Raw genomic sequence first — 19,676 nt, 5'->3', positions numbered from 1 at the left:
CGGGCTCACATTTGCTGGGGGAGGGAGGGCCTCCGCAGCCCTGGAGAGCACGGTCAGGTCCCAGGAACGAGTCTCCTGCTCGGTTGGGAGACTAGTAACAGTCAGTCCCATTTCTGGAGCTCTGGATGGGTCCTGAGCATGTTCTGGGCAGTGCTGTGTGTGCATGTGTGTGTGTGTGTGTGTGTGTTAGTGTGAGAGTATGTGTGTATGAGAGTGAGTGTGTGTGAGTGTGAGAGTGTGTGTGAGTGTGTGATTGTATGTGTGTGTTAGTGTGAGAGTGTGTGTGTATGAGAGTGAGTGTGTGTGAGTGTGAGAGTGTGTGAGTGTGTGATTGTATGTGTGTGTTAGTGTGAGAGTGATTGTGTGTGTATGTGTGTGAGTGTGTGATTGTGTGTGTATGTGTGTGTGATAGTGTGAGTGTGTGTGTGAGTGTGTGATTGTGTGTGTATGTGTGTGTGTGATAGTGTGAGTGTGTGTGTATGTGTGTGAGTGTGTGATTGTGTGTGTATGTGTGTGTGATAGTGTGAGTGTGTGTATGTGTGTGAGTGTGTGAGTGTATGAATGTGTGTGAGTGTGTGTGTGTGTGTGAGTGTGTGAGTGTGTGTGTATGTGTGTGTGTGATAGTGTGAGTGTGTGTGTATGTGTGTGTGAGTGTATGAATGTGAGTGTGTGTGAGTGTGTGATTGTGTGTGTATGTGTGTGTTAGTGTGAGAATGTGTGAGTGTGTGTGTCTATGTGTGTGAGTGTGTGTGTGTATGTGAGTGTGTAAGTGTGAGTGTGTGATTGTATGTGTATGTGTGTGTTAGTGTGAGAATGTGTGTGTGTGTCTATGTGTGTGAGTGAATGAGTGTGTGTGTGTGATGTGTGTGAATGTGTACGTGTGAGTATGTGAGTGTGTGAGAGTTAGTGTATGAGTGTGAGTGTGTGTGTGTATGAGTGTGTGTGAGTGTGTGTGAGTGTGTGTGTGTGGCAGCCCCCTCTCAGGTTGTAGTGAGGATCAAACATGTGAAGTGCTTTGCAAACCTTAAATCACTAATTCTGTTATCTTGTTTGAGCCTCACAGCGAACCTGAGAGATTATAATCTATTTTCTAGATTACAATGTACATAATATATATTATATAGAACAAGATAATAGAATTGGTGGTTTTGGTTAATCTCAGTTCCCCCATCTCCATTTTAGCGCTGGGGAAACTGAGGTTAAGTGACTTGTCCAGCACCACACAGGTAGGAAGTGAAAGGCAGAGCTCCTAAAACAGAAGTCAGGAAATCCCATGCATTTGGGAAGACACGGGTGGGAGCTAAAAGGAGCGCGCCCCCTCCTCTCCCCCCCCCCCCAGTCAGGAAGCAGGATTTGATCCACGCTGCATTACGGCCCATGGAGGCGGTTTCCATATTCTTTCAGTCCCTCCCCCCCATACATCCATCGAACGGACTGATGGCGAAGACAGGGGAATGGACACAATGACCTCGGAGAGCCGAGGGCCTGTTAAGGGGTCAGAGGGCGGAGCTCTCCGTCTCAGCCTCGGTGGGGAGGGCAGACGGGAGGAGGGAGGCCCAGCTCACTCTCTCCCTCGCCCCCAAATCCCGCGGCCTGCGGGGAAGGGTCACCTGCACAGCGTGCTTCTTAAAGAAGCTCAGCGCGTGGGCGAACACGTCGAGGGCGGGCATCTTCTTCCCGTTCACGGCCTCCAGCTCGGTCTTCATGGTGAGGTCCTGGGGCGGGCGGTGAAGCAAGGTCAGGGAAGGACCCTCCCCCCCGGAGCCCCCCCCCTCATATTTCCCCTCTTCGGCCCCTCCCCCGCGCGCTCCCCTGGACCCGCCCCCTCCTCCCGCTCACACTGGTGCTGTGGATCTTCATCTTGAACTTCTCAAAGTACAGCCAGTCTCGGGCCTCGTCCGGGTCCAGGTCGTGGTAGTAGTCCCTGGCCGTGTAGCCAAAGCTGTGGAAGGCTCCCTCCGGGGTCAGCAGCAGGCAGGTGGGCGTCTTCTGGTGGGCCACACCCGGGTCCCCGCCCTCCCACTTCCTGGGGCGGGAGGGAGGCCAGTCAGCTCGGACAGCGGGGGCCCGGAGCCCGGGACCCCGAGCCCTCCGCCGGCCCGGAGCCCTCTGCCCTGACTTGGCCCCGAGCTCTCCGCCTTGATCCGGCCCCTGGGCAGGCCCCGGAGCCTCGGCTGACCTTCCTCTGTCTCGGACCGCTCCCCATCTCCTACTTTTTTTGTTTCTCGGCGCTAACTAGGGATGGAGGGGCCTGGGTCGGATTCAACCGAGGCAGCTGCGCCGGAGCCGGGCCGGGCGCAGAAACTGGGTGGAGCTGTTCTGAGAAAGGGAGCGACCTGTCATCAGCCCATCCGTCACGGGCTTGGGAGAGCGGCCGGAGAGAGCCCGGAGGCCCCCTCCAATGTCGGCGCCCCGGACCGAAGCCCTGTTGCGCCCAAGCGTTTTCTTCTCCCCCGGGGCGGCTGTTTCTTTCAGGCTCCCTTCCCCTCTCTATTCTCAGCTTCACGGGATTTGGCGGTCCCCATTTTGGGGTCTCTCTTTTGGGTCTAGTCCCTTGGTCCCTGGCGCATCGCCAGGAAAAGTCCTCCCCCGAGCAGCCGTCCTCCCCAGGCAGCCATCCTCTCCCCACCAGCGGTCCTCCCCCAAGCAGCTGTCCTCCCCAGGCAGCCATCCTCCCCCAAGCAGCCGTCCTCCCCAGGCAGCCATCCTCCCCCCACCAGCGGTCCTCCCCCGGAGTTTGCCCCATCTCGGGATCTATAGGAGGGGCTTGGGGCACTGGGGCGGGGAGGGGGATGAGGTCGGGAAGACCTGGGGCAAGGTCCGCTGAGGACGGCCCTAAGGTGGGGCCGCGATCGCACAGCTCAGCAACGGGACCATTTCCTTCGAAAAGCACCAGGTGTGATCTCTGGGAACACGTGGCGGGGCCGAGGCGCGCCTGCAGGAGCGGTGGGCACGTGCAGACACAAGTGTGCCTTGTACACGGATGACTCGTGCGCGCGCGATCTGCGTGTGAGCCGGGGGCAGACACGGTGTCATTGCACACGTGTGTATGTGAGCCCGGGTGCCCGCATGATGAGGGCGCGGGCGTGGGAACACTTCCTTCTATTTCGGGTCTCGGAGGATTGTGTCTCACGGGAGCTGGCCGGCTCTGGGGGTCCCGGGGAGGGGGGGAGGGAGCTGGGCCTCAGCCTCACGTCTGCCGGTCAGTCCCAGCCTAGCGCGACCCTTGGTCCTGGGCTCTCCTGGGCTCGGGCTCGTGCTCCCCACGACAGGAGGCTAATTCCCCCCCTTTCTCTCTCCCTCCAAACCAGCCCCCGCTGTGACACAATTCCATCCCATCCCCCAGCTATCAAGGACCTACTATGTGCCAGACTCACAGTCAGACTCGTTTTGTCCTTGGCTCCGACTGCTCCCCCTGCCCCGGGGCCACCCGCTTCCTCCTCTGGATTCCCAAAGCTTATGAGCCGGTGAGGGCAAAACGAAGTTCCTCTCAAGCAAGTCCCAGCTTCTCGAGGCTGCCTGAGCTGTCTGCGCTGACCTTCCGTCCCTCAGTGCTCCCGCTCCCTCCTCTGGGTCCCCTTCCGGGCTCATCCTTCTCCCCCGCTGCTGCCTCACCCCCTGAGAGCCTGGGGTCCCTCCTGGGGAATTCCCGCGGGGGGCGGAGGGGGGATGGGGGAGGCCCCATCTGGGCTTCACTTCCGGAGGCTTTGGTGCTCTCCCCCGACTCCCTCCCCTGCTGCAGGCCTCCGTCTTCCCCCTCCTGTACTTCCCTGGATGTCGTCTTCAAACGTGACCTCGAGGACCAGGGCAGCCTCGCTCACTAGAATTTGTGCACTCAGCACAATGGCTGCACACAGCAGTGTTTAATAGAGGCTCACCTCTCTGTCTGTCTGTCTGTCTCTCTCTCTCTCTGTCTCTGTCTCTTTCTCTCTCTCTCTTTCTCTCTCTGTCTCTGTCTCTGTACCCCCTCTCCCTCTCTCTGTCTCTCTCTCTCCCTCATTTCTCTGTCTCTGTTTCTTCTCTCCCCCTTTCTTTTTCTCTCTTTCTTTCTTTCATAATCCCTGTTGATAAGTCCACCTATCCATCCATCCACACATTTCTCCACATGCCTACTAATTTATCTACTTATTCATCCATCCATCCCTCTTACTTTCCCTGTCTCTCTGTCTCTCTCTCTCTGTCTCTCTCTCTCTCTCTCTCTCTGTCTCTCTCTCTCCCTCATTTCTCTGTCTGTTTCTTCTCTCCCCCTTTCTTTTTCTCTCTTTCTTTCTTCCATAATCCCTGTTGATAAGTCCACCTATCCATCCATCCACACATTTCTCCACATGCCTACTAATTTATCTACTTATTCATCCATCCATCCCTCTTACTTTCCCTGTCTCTCTGTCTCTCTCTCTCTGCTTCTGTATCTCTGTCTCTGTCTCTTTTTGTCTGTCTCTGTCTCTCTGTTTTTTTTTTTGTGTCTATGTCTCTGTCTGTCTCTCTGTCTTTTGTCTGTCTCTGTCTCTCTCTGTTTCTTTTTGTCTCTGTCTCTCTCTTTTCGTCTGTCTCTGTTTCTCTGTCTTTTGTCTGTCTCTCTGTCTCTCTGTCTCTTTTTGTCTGTCTCTGTCTCTGTTTCTTTTTGTGTCTCTGTCTCTTTTTGTCTGTCTCTGTTTCTTTTTGTGTCTCTGTGTCTCTGTCTGTCTCTGTCTCTTTGTTTCTTTTTGTGTCTCTGTCTCTGTCTCTCTGTCTCTGTCTCCCTGTTTCTTTTTGTGTCTGTCTGTTTCTGTCTTCTCTTCTCTTTTCTCTCTGTGTCCCTTTCTTCTCCTTCCTCTCTTTTTTTCTTTCCATATACTTACTTATTGACCAATCGATTCACCTATCTACATAGCCACCCATGTATTCGGTTATCTCTCCCTCTCTATATATACCTATTAAGTCATTTACTTACCCATCTATCACTCTATTCCCCCCCCCCACCTTCCATCCATGTCCTCTTTCTGATTCCATGTCTCTCCGTTTCTGTCTCTTTCCTTCTCGTTCCCACTACATCTTTACAAATACAACTACTGGATTTTAGGCTTAAATAACCCCCACTTTTGGTCCATCCTGTTTGGGTGACCATAGTCGGGTCACGTGACTTCTCAGAGGCCCAGGCCCCTCCCTGCATGTCTAACTGCCCGGGGCTTTTGTGGAAGAGTCCCATTTTCTCACCAGAACTCTGTAACAATAACAGACTCTTTCCAGAATCCCTATCAACAGCCGCCAATTCTACAGCGCAGTAGGGTCGGTCAAGGGATTTCTGTACATGATTTTATTCAATTCTTACAATAACCCTGGGAGACGGGGGCTAGGATTATTCTCATTTTGCAGATGAGAAAACTGAGGCCAAGGGAAATATAATTTTCTTAGGGTTGTACACCTGGTAAATGTTGAAGGCGGAATTCAAACTCAGGTCTCCCTGACTCCAAAAGCAGCGCTCAAACCCCTCGAACATCGAGCTGCCTACATAGTGGATGCCATCCATAGGCTTACATAGTGAGACAGCAGCACAGCCTCAGTTTCCTCATCTGTAGAATGGGAACAATAATATCTATAGTATTCCCTATATGAGGATCACAGGGACTGACAAGGATTCCCTCATTTTATTTCATTTCATTATTTATTTATTTACGTATCTATCTATCTCTCTGCTGAGGCAATTGGGGCTAAGTGACTTGCCCAGGGTCCCACAGACAGGAAGTGTTAAGTGTCTGAGGCCAGATTTGAACGCGGGTCCTCCTGACTTCAGGTGCTCTACCCACTGCACCCCTAACTGCCCCCAGTTCCCTTATTTTAAAGGGACAAGTTGAGGCAGGGAGGTATTAAGCGACTTGCTCTGGCCAGGTGGGATTTGAAGCCTGGTCTTTCCGGCCTCTCCACTCTCCGATCTGTCCCTCCTGGCCCTATGGGCACACAGTAGGTGCTTAGTGCTCGCTGCATGTGCTCCGGGGGTCGGAGGGACTGAAGCTGGAAGAGACAGAACAGCTCCATCCAGCTGTGAGGGGGGAGGGGCTGGAGAGACACAATGAGAAACTGCAGGGCCAACATCTGGATCCAAGGCGGCCGGGAGAGGAAGGAAACGGGACGGGGAAGTGACCCCAGCTTGGGGTCAGTGTGGATGTGAGTGAGTGCCGGGCTGAGCTCGGGAACAATGGACTCCGGGGGAAGGGAGGTGGGGGTGGGGCTCCTGGGGAGCTGCTGGGGTTGGGGGGGGGGTGGAAGAGGAGCAAGGTTGCCCCAAACGCCTTCGCATCTGGAGGGTACAGATTGGGAGGAGGGCCGTGAAACAGTTTAGAAACGGGTTATTCGGCCAAGTTCAGGGTCTCTGCCCTCACCTCCCCGCCCCCCTCCGTTGTGACACAGGGTTTTCGGGGTGAGCAGGAGGCCCCGGCACCCCAGGAGGCCCCACAGTTTCTGTCCCTGGTGCCTGAGGATAAGGGGACCGGCCAGTGCTTTGACCCCTCTCAGCCCCTTCCCAACCGGGGCTCTTGACCCCTAATTCAGGGCCGGCGAGGAGCCTATTTGTCCCTCCACTCTCCCACTTCCCCCTCAGAATTTGGGGCCGCCTCTGACCCATGCAGGCCACACAAGTGCCCCCTCCCCCGTCTGTGCCCCCCCCGCCCCCCGGATCCCCTCACCTCATCATGTGAATGGACTCGGGGTCGCTGGTGAAACTGAAGGCGTAACCACTGGAAGTCGTGCCAAAGTCAATGGCCACCACCACGGAGAACGGAGCGGGTCGGGGGGCGCGGGCCTCGCTCCTCTGGGAGGGCGGAATCATGGTGGTGAGGATGGGGCAGATGCTGGGAGGACTTCTGCTTCCCACACCCTTCCCCCTCCCCCCTTCTGTCCTCTTTCCCGGACGTTCATCCACCCATTCGCTCTCCCTCTCATTTACCCACCCACCCAGCCACCCATCCTCTCTCGGGGGGCGCCAGGGACTCCCTGAAGCCAGAGACCGCGGGGTCACCCCTGGGGAAGGCCGGACTTCAGGGCAGAGGGGGTAGCAGAGAAGGTGTTAGCTGCCTCCCAGCCCGTGCTCCTTCCCCAAAGCTTCATCTCCGCCCGGGGGCTGGAAGAGCTTCCGAGTCCCTGGGTCTGGGCCTGACTCTCACTCCTGAAAGTCCTCGGTGTCTCTCTCCATCCCCCCCATACACACACACACTCACACACTCACACACACACACACACACACACACTCACACACACACACACACACACACACACTCACACACACACACACTCTCACACTCACACACACACTCTCACACTCACACACACACACACACTCACACTCACACACTGTAATGGGTCAACCAACCCGCATTCAGTAAGCACCTGCTGGGTACCTCGCACTGTGCTAGTCCTGGATACACAGAGAGAGGCAAAAAGGCTCCCTGCCCTGCAGGAGGGCACCCTAAGGGGGGCGTCTCAGCGCCAACAGTTCCGGCCAGATGGGCGTAACCTTGGGGGAGGCCTCAGGGAAGGGGGCTCGGGCTGAGGGGCCCTCCCTCCCGCTCCCGACGTCCGGGGCCACTCACCGGGGACGGAGAGGGGGTGAGGGGAGCGATGCTGCAGCTGTCCTGCATCCTCGGGGAGCTGGGAGGCGTGAGCAAGGGCGACTGCTCCCCATTTGTACCTGGAACGAGAGAGAAAACGTTGGCCGGGCTCCGGCCTCGGTTCGTCTCCTTCCTGGGCACTGGAGGCAGGAGGAAGAGGGGGTTGATGGGGAGACGCGGCCTTTGCTCACGGGGACGACGTCGAGAAGCCTGTATTAGATGCTTACTGTATACCACCACTGTACTACGGAGCGGAGATACCCCACGTGGCAAAGAAAGTGGGCCCGTGGGACGATGTACAAACAAGCCCGTAAGTGGGAGGCGATCTGTCTCGGGGAGAGGAGAACCAGGAAAGGATTCTCCTTCAGGGAAGCAGGAGGCAGAGAGGCCTAGCAATGGATGGCCGTGGAGAGGAGGCCAGAGCCGTCATCTCCCGGAAGACACGGAGGAAACTGGACAGACTGGAAAGTCACAGGGGAAGCGCTCCGTTTGATCCCGGAGGGGACGGGAGCCCCGGAGTCTGCAGAGCAGAGGGTGACCTGGGACACCTGCATTTTAGGGAGCCCCCTTTGGATGGGGGAGGGGGCAGACCCGCCGGCCACCGGCAGCCATTGCACTAAACCAGGCGTGAGGTACCCACTGGCTGACCCTGGACAAGTCACTCGCCCGCTTTTCAACTTCTCCTCTATTAAATGAGAATTTGGCCCGGAGGATCCTCCATACTTTGAGCTCGGGTTTTTTGGTTTTGTTTTCACTCTGGGTTGGGGGGTTCCATGCACTGCCCCTAGAACTGGGCTCCGTGGTTCCTCCCGGTTCTAGACCCGTCTCGTCCCCTGCCCCACATGCAGCCCCCCTCCAATTTTAGGGACAGGAAACCGACTCTGACTAGAACCTACTTTTTCTAGCTCAGACAGATCCCAGTAGGACAGAGCTAAGACTCTGAGCCTCTTCCCCCTTAGTCTGCTGGCCCCTCCCCCCGGCACGGCCCTTCTGCGGGACAGGGAGAGGGAGATTTCCCGGCACAGGGACCTCCGGGGTGAGGAAGCACTGAAGGTCCCCACGGTGCAGGATCCTCCCTGGAAATGACAGCCTGGGGCCGCAGCCCGGGAGCTTGAGTCACAGCGGAGGTCGGGCCAGAACGGGGCCTTTCTGCCTGTTCCCAGAGCCCTGTCCGTGCCGGGGCTGAGAGGGAGTGTGAGGTGTGAGGAACAGTAACAAGGCAGGCGGGGACCCGGCCGGGGCAGTTACCCGGGACCTGGGCTATCCATGCAAACAGGCTTCTACAGGATCCTAGAGGTAACCGGGAGCTACTGAAGTGTAACGGGTGAGGGAGGAACGCCGGGCAGCAGGAGGGAGCGGGTTTGGAGGGGAGACTTGAGGCGGAGACCAAGGAGATCGCCCGGGCCCAGACCGGAGCAGCAGCCGCGGAGTGGGGAGGGCGGGGGAGCGTGGATCCCGCTTTGGTTTCCAGCATTCTCTGCGCGCCTCCAGCTGCTCTCCTCGCCTGACCCCGAAGCCCTTCCCAGCTCTAACACGCGGTGACGGGGGCTCCCCAGCCAGGCCCCGCGGGGGGGCAGCCAGAGCCAGGAGGGGCTGGGGGATTCTGCGAAGCCCCCCGGGGGACTCTGGAGGCGCACACGGAGCTCGTGGTTCTACACTGCGAGGTGCTCCCCCCACCTGGGTGCAGGGAGGATGCAGAAGAGAGGGGAAGGAGAGGGAGGAGTGGGGGGAGGATGGGGGGGGATTCGGCCGGGGGAAGGGGTGACACGGGCTGATTTGTCTTCCCCAGGCCCACGGAGAGTCACAGAAACTAAGATTTGGAAGGGACCCCATGCCTGAAAAGCAGCCCTCTGCTCCCTACCCCACAGGTCGGCCCAGCAAGGGGAGCTCCCTGGCCTCTAAGCAGGCCCAATTCTCTGTTGGACAGCTCCGCTTCTTCAGGCACTTCCCCTGAAAGGGCCACCGGCCATCGTGCCTTTGGTAGAAACGGACACTTCTCGGGGCAGCTGGTGGCTCAGTGGATAGAGCAGCAGCCCTGGAGTCAGGACCCGAGTTCAAATCTGGCCTCAGACACTTAACACTTCCCGGCTGTGCGACCCTGGGCAAGTCACTTAACCCCAACTGCCTCAGGGGGAAAAAAGGCACTTGTGACTCCATGGCTGGTCCCCTGTCCCTCCCTCTTTTGTAAAGAGAGCTCTCTTTAAGATATGGACGCCCTCTGACAGCTGGAGAAATCTGTGGGCCTCTTTAAGTGCGTAAAGTACATAGGATGACGAGGCTATATCAGAGATGCAATTTCCCCATCTTCCGTAATGTCGGGCTGGCTTTCTGGAGGATCTTGGGAGCAGCCTCGGTCTCAGCGCAGGAGGCAGGAGACCTCCGAGTCTCCGAATTGACTCTCCCACCAGCTCACTGGGTGGCAGGCAGTTCCCCGGCCTATAAAATGAGGGAGCTGGGCCTAGCCCAGGTGTTCTCAGCTTTTCTGGTGTCGCGGAACCCTCTGGCAGCGAAGCCGGCAGAGCCTTTCTCCAATAAATGTTTTAAAATACATAACATTAAAAATAGTTCACAAAAGATTAAGCTAATGAGCCTTAAACATGGTTATCAAAACACAGCCAGAGTTTACAGCTCTCAGGTTAAGAAACTCCCTTTGAAATGATTTCTAAAGTTTCTTCCAAATCTAAAATTCTGGGAGGCTGACAGAGAGGGGGATGGGCACGAAGCTATTAGGAGGAGGGGGTGCTGGGCCTGGGGGAGGGGAAGGAAGAAAGGGGGGAGAGATTCAGAGACAAACAGCAGACAGAAGAGGGGGAGGGGAAAAGGGGATGGAGTGGGAAGTTTCGGATCAGGGGAATGACTGGTTTAATGGACTGGAAGCCCCCCCCCCCTTTTCCTCCTCCCTGCACCCACCCACATGGTTCCAATTAGATCCTGAATTAATCATCCAGCCCGGGCCGTGGGGGACAGACTGGCCCCAGCTGGCAGCCTGAAGGAAGGAGCTGGAGTAGGGGGAGGGGAACAACCAGAGTCTGCCTTTGGTGGGCTTGAAACTGCCTTAGTTTCTCCTCACTCCCCTCCCCTCTCACTCCCCTACCTTTCAGTAAGCCCAAGAGCAGTCCAGGTAGGGCCTGAAGGCTTGTAGCCTCCGCCCCTCCCCAGGGGGCTCATCTGCACTTCCTCCCCCACATTTTTAGCACTGCTTTTCTCAAATAGTCTCGTATTTTTTTTTTTTTTTCCCAGAATGAGAATCCCAGGCTCTGGAAGGGATCCCAGCGGCCATCTGGATTCCATGGAACACCAAAGGGATCTCCTCTATGACACTCTGACAGGTGGGCATCCAGCCTCCGCCTCCACAGCCTCCCACAGCGGACTCTGCCTCCCTCCCCCCATCTCAGGAGGAGGCCCACTCCACTTGGGGCACTTTGGAGTCCCTTCTGTGGCCACCCCGTCTCCTGCCCTCAGGAGTCTCCTTGAAGGTAGAAAGGCTTCGTGGTCCCCAACACATAATGGCGCCTCCGCAGAAAGATGGCCACAAAAATCCTGAGGGGTCAAGGGCCGAGGGGACGAGGGCTGGCCTTCAGATCCCAGTTGTGCTATTCATGGTCCGGGGCAAGTCAGTTTGTCTTCCCTGAAAGGAGGGGTCCTTGCATCTAGACTTGTTCCCCTCCTCCCCTGAAGGAATCGGGGTTTGATGCCGAGACCAATGAAAGGGGGCAGACAGCAGGACTGTGCCCAGGTTGGAGGTTGGCAGACCAAGGAGGGCAGAGCGGGGAGTTTCTGGGCTGTGGAAAGAACACTGAACCTGGTATCAGAAGACCCAGATTTCGATACCAATCCCAGTACTCACTGGCAGCGTGACCCTGGCCCGATCATCCCACCTTCATTATTTCCTCATCTGTGAAAGCTGATGGCAATACTGGTTATTGCTGAGTTGTTTAAGCAGGGGTCGATTCTTCACGATCCCACTTCAGGTTTTGTTGGCAAAGATACTGGAGCGCTCTGTCGTTCCCTTCTCCAGCTCATTTTACAGATGGGGAAACTGAGGCAAGCAGGGACGTGACTGGCCCAGGGTCACACAGCTATGGGGTGCCTAAGGCTAGGTATGAGTTTCTGGAGATGAGCTTTCCTGTTCCCTGCGTCATGTTACCTACTTCAAAGAGTCACTGTGGGAAAACCTTGCAAACCTTAAAGTTCTAACTAGCCCATGTGTGTGGTATTGTTCTTGTGGAGGTGACGATCCTGGAAATCCTCAGGGAAGCCGCCCCGCCGGCCTCCGGCCCGACTCTGGCCCTGCCCCGACAATCCCCGGCCCCTTGGGGTGGGCCAGCCCCCAGGAGGGATCTCTGCAGCTCCTTGTCTCTGAGCTCCTTAGGGCCTTGGAGATGGCCAATGTAGTGGGGACGAGGGGCCTCGGGGACCTCCACAACACGGGCTGGGACGTGCCCTCCGCGGAGGCAGAGGAGCCTCCTGACGCTCTGAGGTCCCCTTCCTTCCTGTCCCACCTTCCTGCAGTAGAATGACTGCCCTTTGAATCATTAGGTGGGAATGGGACGGTGTGTCCAGAAGGACCCTGGGAAAGGGGCTCTTATTGTTTGGGAAAGCCTGGGGGACGCTGATGTCTCTGGCACAAGCACAGATCTGGGATCTAAGGGGTCACCTGATTCAGCCGTCGCCTTGGGAGCCAGAGGGAGCTGCCAGTCCCAAGAGGAAGAGCTGGAACCCAGAGCCCTGAGCACAAAGGCAGCACTTTTCTCACTGTATCATCCATCATGTGTGTGTGTGTGTGTGTGTGAGTGTGTGTGTGTGTTGTGTGTGTGGTGTGTGTGTGTGTTGTGTGTGTGTGAGTGTGAAAGTGTGAGATCCATAATTTCCAAGGAGGCTCGAGTGAGAACACCGGATTAAGCCAGAAGACCTGGGTTCAGAACCCTTCAGATCCATCTCTTGCTGTTCTATAAAGGGAGGGGCTCGGGCTCTCTCCCCTCTTAGGTCCCTCTCGGACAGACTTGTCTCTTCTGGTTGGACAGTTCTCCCGGCGGGCTCCTGACTGCCTCAGGCCTCAGTTTCTCCATAGGTGACGTGGGAAGTATTAGCTCTATTTTCCTCGCCTCCCAGAGTGCTGAGGGTAGGGGAGTAAGTGGCTGGAAGGGGCTTTGAGGTAACGGCAGCTGGACTGAGTGACTCAGAGAGGCAGAGGATACCCAGGGGGTCGGGACTGAGGGGGCCGGGGGCTGGGTGGTGAGAGGGGGCTGGGTGAGCCAGGGCTGAGCAGGGCTGGTCTGGAAAGTGCAGGCAAAGGGAGGGGAGAGGAGGGCAGGAAGGAAGGGCTGGCCAGGTCTTTGTGAGAGGGCTTCCTGGGGAGGGTGCCCCACCCCAGCTGATGGGGACAGAGGAGAATGGCTGGAGGCACACACTCACATACACTCACACACACTTACACACATACTCACACACACTCACTTATACACACTCACACACATATACACACTCATATTCACACTCATACACACACAACCACACACAGACACACTCACACACACATACATACTCATACACTCACACACACTTAAACACACACACAATCACACACTCACACACATCCACACACTCACACACACTCATACACACACAAACACACACTCACACACACACAAACTCACACACTCATACTTACACACTCACCCACACTCACATACACATACACTCACACACAACATGTGTAGAACAGGACCCAGCAAATAGTTGGTGCTTAATAGATGTCTAACAAAGGTAAATTGATCGGTCTCCTGTTATGGGCCAGAATTTGAAACAACGTACAAAGTCAGTGGGATTGATAGAGACAATAGTTATCTAATTTAGCCTGGTGCAGTATGATTGATTTAATCCTACGAGGAGATCCTACGGGGCCAGAACTTGAAACAAGGTACTAAGTGGAATTGAGGAGACAATGGTTAAATCTAGTTTAGCATTGATTCAATCCTACAACAAATAATGGTTTCCTAGTGATATAATGATTGCTGTATACTCAGTGTGGGGCATATAAGGAGGTGCTCTCAGAGCCAGAAAGGAGAGGCCCCCTAGAAGCTCTCAGATAGTCAGCCAGGATTCAGTCCAGGAGATTCAGAAGCCAGAGCTCAAGCTCTTGGAACCAAGACTACAGAAGGCCTCTAAGAAAGCTAACTGGGCCACAAGAAAGGAGACAAGACTTGGAAAGAGACGATAAAGCATTTGGACTTTAATACCAGGCTGCATTTGAGGTGATTACTGAACTGAAAGGTAGGCTGTCCCAGAAGCCCCCCAAGAAACCTGCTCCCAGAGAAGATTACATTTTAGAGAAGAATATTACATTTTGGCGCCCAATGTGGGGCAGACACGATCCTGATCTCAGTGGAAAAGTCTCCTCGACCCAGAAATTAGGGTGAGTACAAAAATAGACAAGGAAACTTTGTTAAAGGGCTAAAGTAGTACTTCAGCTAAAATGGGAAAACAGCCTTCTTTTCCGATTCAAGGAAAATGTGTAGAGAACATTGTCAGACTTATGAAAAGCCAAGGTTTGATTATGATTTGGGAGCAGATCACTGAACTTTTAGAAACTGTACAGTACACATCTCCTTTGTTCTCTATGGAAAAAGAATCTAGATGAGTGGAAATTAGTAGGAGAGCAACTATGTCAATTCTACAAAGATAATGGACCTAACTCAATTTCCAAAGACACATTTAATACATATAATTTAATACAACTGGCTTAGGAAATTATATAAGTTATAGAATAAGGAAAAAGAAGAAAGAGCAGGAGGGGGAGGAGCCAAATAAACTAGGTGAAAAGGATGAAGAATTAGATAAGAATGCAGTTAAGTACAATTATGAGTGTGGTGCTTTACAGCAGAAGTCATTAGGTCATCCCCCATTCCCTGACCTCCCTCCCTCAATTAACCCTTCATTGGTGAAGGGAGAAGGAGGAGGAGGAGAGGCAGAAACACATTCAGTACCACCTATGAAGCAGCCTATGACACAATTACAAAAGGCACTAAGAAAGAAGGACAGGATATATCTGATTTAATAAATGCATACCCTGCGATTGAAGAGCTTGACTCTTCAGGCCAGCAAAGGAGAAGATACCCTCCTTTTGATCTGGGAAAAAAATTAAGGATTTGAAAAAGGGTTGCACTCTTTATGGGGCTACTTTTTCTTATATTAAGATGTTACTAGAGAATTTGGCTTATGAAATCTTAAACCCCAGTGATTGGAAATCCATAGCTAAGACATGTTTAGAACCCGGACAAAATTTGTTGTGGCTTTCAGAATATCACAGATTATGTAGGATTCAAGCCCAATGCAATAAGCAAACTGGAGTTAATGTACAAATCACCTTTGACCAACTAGCAGGTGAAGGTCAGTATGGAGAGAATTCAGAATAGATTGATTATCCCATAACAATGTATGAGCAAATTTCTAAGGTTGCAATTAAAGCTTGGGGTTCCCACCCCAGACAGAAAGATGAAGGTAAAGCCTTCATAAAAATAGAGCAAGGTCTCAATGAACCTTTTGCGGATTTTGTGGGATGTTTGCAAACAGCTCTAATAAGAACCATTGGAGATAATGCTGCCACAGAAATAATGACCAGACACCTGGCTAAGGAAAATGTCAATGAGGTTTGCAGAAGAATTATATGAGGACTAGACAAAGATGCTCCTTTAGAGGAGATCATAAGACGCTGTGCCACAGTGGGCACAAATGCTTATTATACCCAGACTATGATGAACATGGGAAGACAGGGTCCCTCTTGGCAAGGGACTTCTAGAGAGATTCGTCAATGTTTTCAGTGTAGAAAACTAGGACATCTGAGAGCCCGATATAGATACAGAGATAGAGTGAGAGGACATACGGAAAGAAAAACCCAAAACCCCATGTCCAAAATGCAATGGGGGCTTCCACTGGACCTCAAAATGTAGATTGACCCAGAGAAATGAGAGGCGGGGCCCAGCCCCAAGATATCATACAAAAGACAGGTGGGGCATAATGGCAGCTGAGGTCACACCCACAGAGTCTTTAGAAGGTCAGGACTCTGATGTCATGAATCAGCAGAAAAGCAATCAGATGAGAGAAAGGGATTATAATTGAAGAGAATACAGGCTTTTTTTTTTTTTTTTTTTAACCCAACAGGGCAGTGTCCAGTGCAAACAGCTCCAATGTAATTGCCAGATGATGAGAAGAAATCTAGAAAGTGGTAAATAGAAGGGACTAGATAGGTTAACTGCCTGGGAGAGAGGATTTGCTTGTATTCCTACAGATGGAGAAGGAAACAGATGGAGAAAGAATCAGATGGGTGGCAATGAACACCTGGAGAGAGACAGAAAAGGAGAAAAGCCTCAAAAAAAAGAAAAAACCTAAGAAACATCTGACACTGAAAGAGCATGACTGATAAGCAGACTGTTGCAGGACTTGAAAACCAGCAGGAATCACTGGATTTCCTAACACAAGATGAAACTATTGCAAGACTTCAGAGCTTACAGGAATTATTGGATTCCCTACACACATGAACTAACGGATTCCTTTTAGACTATTTCTAGGACTTATGGACATGTATAAATTCTCATGATGATTCATGTTTTTGGTTACATCACTTCTAGCCTGTGTTACAGTACTATGTGCTTATGTAATTTATGTAATTATGTATAATCCCTCCCATATTGATAGATTTATGGACACCCACTCTGCGCATTCAGATATGTTCATTTACATGGCATTCTAGCAGCGCGCCCCCATCCAGCCTTCCCCAAACAAACCAGGACCACTCTGTGCATGTACATTTAACCGCTTCTTCCACTCTCATCCCTGGCTATTCCTCCGTGCATTTTGCAGAATGCGTTGTACACTGTGGGCACTTAATAAGTGTGTGTTAGACTGAATTCAATGATTTCATACCATTCTATCTATGCGGGGGTCTATGTGTACAAGGCAGAGGCCGGATGGGGAAAATCTAGACCCTCTTTTCTCTGTAAGTGTTGTTTTGCAGGGTGTGTGTGTGTGTGTGTGTGTGTGTGTGTGTGTGTGTATTCACACACTCAGGGGCTGGCTAGTGGTAGGTACAGTTTTAATGTCGGTTTGGAGGGAGAGAGGCGGAGGAAGAAGGAACTGGGAGGAAATCATTTAGAGTGAGGGAAGAAGGGAGAAAGGGAGGGAGGCCGAGCTGCAGGGGAGAGAATGGGGGAGTCGGGCCTTACTTATTTGCAGACTGTGCATCCGGGACTCCGGCACGGCCAGCATCTTAGCATCCCCTGGAAGGCTGTGGACAAGAAGGGGAAGGAAGTGAGATCGGGCACCTTGGCCAACCGCCCAATTCCCTCCTGGCACCTTGCTTTCTTTTTCTCTGTTAAAGCTTTTTATTTTTCAAAACATTTGTGTGAGTGGATAGAGCACCAGCCCTGAAGTCAGGAGGACCTGAGTTCAAATCCAGCTTCAGACACTTAACACTTTCTGGCTGTGTGATCCTGGGCAAGTCACTTAACCCCCCCAAAAAACAAACCAAACCAAACACACAACAAACAAACAAAACACACGCGTGGACAATTCTTTAACATCAGCCCTTGCAAAACCTTGTGTTCCAATTTCCCTCCTTCCCCCACATCTTCCTCTAGATGGCAAGTAGTCCAAAATATGTCAAACATGGTAGAAATATATGTTACATCCAACATGTGCCCACGTGTTTATCCTGGCTCCTTTCCTAGAGCTTTCTCCCCAGCCCGCCATCGTCGCCCGCCCTCAGAAACCCAGCCGGCCCCTCTACTTCCCACCAGCGGGGCCTGGGCTCTGAACTGCAAACCCAGCTTGGCAAGGGGCCGCCCGCGGCTCTCTCCCGGCTTGCCAGATTGTGGGTTGGGAGCCCATCCACTGGCTCTCAGACCTGACACGTGCCCCCCAAACACACAAGGGCACACACGGGGACACGAGGACGTGTCCGGACACACAGCCGTGGAACCTCGGCGTCGCCGCTGAAGGGACCTCTGACCCCAGCCGGGGCTGACCCTTTCATGTTAAATAGCTCCATGGTTAGGAAAGCATCTCTTGGACACGTTTAAATCCTTTCAATTTCCCTGCTCTAGTTCTGCCCCCTGGGGCCCATCGTCCTGGGGGGAGGCAGAAGGGGAGTTGGAGCTGTGGGGGCAGGAATCCTGCAGGGGAGCATCTGCTTCTACCTAACGTGACTGCACCTGGACTGGACTGGAAAGGAAAGGAGCAATCCCCAGCTCCAGGCCCAAAGGCCTACGTGAGTTATGGGAGCCTATGCCTTGTCGGGCCACGGCTCCACGGCAGCTCTCAGACTGTATTCAAGCCAGAAATGGGAGAAAGGCGTCTACCTCCCATAACTCTGTATGGAAAAATTGATAGATAAACGAGAAAAATTTCCAGTGTTCACTCTAGAAATAGGAAGCGTAGGGGCTGGGTAACCATCCCTAGAGACTTCTGAGTTTCATGGAGAAGGTGAGGAAGTAACGAGCAGTTTTATGGAGGATATGGTGACTAGGGCTTTGTCCCAGGGAGGAAAATTGGGAGGGAAACACCCCGTGAGAGCCCCCACCCCCTGCAAAGGGGGAGCAGACACTGCTGGTTATAACGTGTTAATGAGGCTCCAGGGCCACCTGAGCCAATTAGATGTATACAGCGGTTCCGTTGTTCTTCAGACACAGACACAGACGCCTCCTCAGAGGTGTTGCCAGAGCCCCCTAACCTGAGCCCAAACTGGACACAGATGGACTTTTTTTTATCTCCTGTTAGTCCAACATATTAATTCCTGAACTTGGCTAAAGCCTGACCCAAACTACAAATTTAGACTGACCCCTAATATTCTACAGTAGAATATCCCCTAACCTCGATTACAGAATGACCTTTAATCCCTGCCACGGGTCGACCTTTAATCTTGACCATACTCTGACCCTTCTTTCTTGCCATAGGTTGATCGCTAACCCTGACCATAGGCTGAGCCTTAATCCTGCCCGGCAGACCAAATCCTAACTGGAAGGGCTTACTCTGGAAAAGGGGGGGTTCAGTGGGAATACAATAATGGCCGTGAATTAGTTGAAAATGCCATAAAGGTGATTCCTTTTGAGTATGAATTAGGCCCAATGGCTGCTGATGTCTCTTTTAAATGATGACCTCAGACAATGTAAACTTGGCCCAAAAGGGAGCTGATCCCTCATCCTAGGACTCAGTTTCCTCATCTGTAAAATGAAAAGGTTGGACTTGGTGGATTTCTAGATTTTCCAGCTCTAGAACCGTGATCTTACCGACCTTTTCATAAATGCTGGTCCTAAGGGGCCAGGGCAGGAAGTGTGGATGGTTCAAGGCAGCCCCTCCCCTACATTATCTTATATGAAATAAACAGGCAAGTCATTTAAACTCCACAAGCCTCAGTTTCCCCATTTGTTAAGTAAGAGACATAGATTAGATGATCCCTGAGGTCCCTTCTGGGTCTAGGATTGTGTGACTTCACATAGCATTTTGTTTAATCGCTACTGCACATAATGTTGCTTCTTAAGATATTTGTGTCTGGGCTACAGTGAACAGAGCCTTCCAGTAAGGAGTCCCTGCGTTTGAAATCTTCATCAGATACTTCCTATTCCTCTGACTTTGGGCAAATTCTTAGCCTCAGTTTCTTCATCTATAAAAATGGAGATAATAATAAAACCTCACAGTTATTGTGAGGGTCAAAGGAATTAAGGTTTTTAAGGCTTTTTTTTTGCCCCATAAAATATCAGCAGTTATCCTTCATGCAGTAGAATGTGACTTCCTTGAGTATACACAGTAGGTGTTTAATAAGTGTTTACTAAGTTAAATCGAACGGTTTCCCTTCGTTTTTGAAGAGGACCAAAATGACATCACCACCTTAGAGCCACGTTAATATGTCCTTGACTCTAATATAGTTGTTATTAAAGTAGCATGTCATAAGGGCTAAAAGGCAAGACTTGGGTTCAAGAAAAACCTCTTCAGTCTTGGGCCACTTACAGCTTTTCTCTAAGACTAAAAATAGACGATTTCCTCTTTTCATTGGTATAACAGTTTTATAACAGTTTCTTCACTGGGAGTTTATTATACTACTGA

At 52.5% G+C, this 19,676-nt stretch overlaps 1 protein-coding gene across 1 annotated transcript in view; it reads right to left on the bottom strand.

The window, feature by feature from the left end:
* Positions 1-19,676, bottom strand: part of HSPA12B (heat shock protein family A (Hsp70) member 12B) — a 40,674-nt gene that overhangs the window by 16,938 nt on the left and 4,060 nt on the right. Inside the window, exons 2-6 of the mRNA XM_051974321.1 lie at positions 16,802-16,863; positions 7,563-7,660; positions 6,660-6,784; positions 1,840-2,026; positions 1,611-1,715 (exon numbers count right to left, since the gene is read on the bottom strand). Coding sequence (XP_051830281.1) covers positions 1,611-1,715; positions 1,840-2,026; positions 6,660-6,784; positions 7,563-7,660; positions 16,802-16,844 — 558 coding nt within the window. The 5' untranslated portion in view covers positions 16,845-16,863. The remainder of the gene's footprint in view (positions 1-1,610; positions 1,716-1,839; positions 2,027-6,659; positions 6,785-7,562; positions 7,661-16,801; positions 16,864-19,676) is intronic.

Source organism: Antechinus flavipes, chromosome 2 (genome assembly GCF_016432865.1).
Source record: "Antechinus flavipes isolate AdamAnt ecotype Samford, QLD, Australia chromosome 2, AdamAnt_v2, whole genome shotgun sequence".
In the NCBI taxonomy this organism is placed as follows: Eukaryota; Metazoa; Chordata; class Mammalia; order Dasyuromorphia; family Dasyuridae; genus Antechinus; species Antechinus flavipes.
This window is presented reverse-complemented; position numbering and strand designations above follow the sequence as displayed.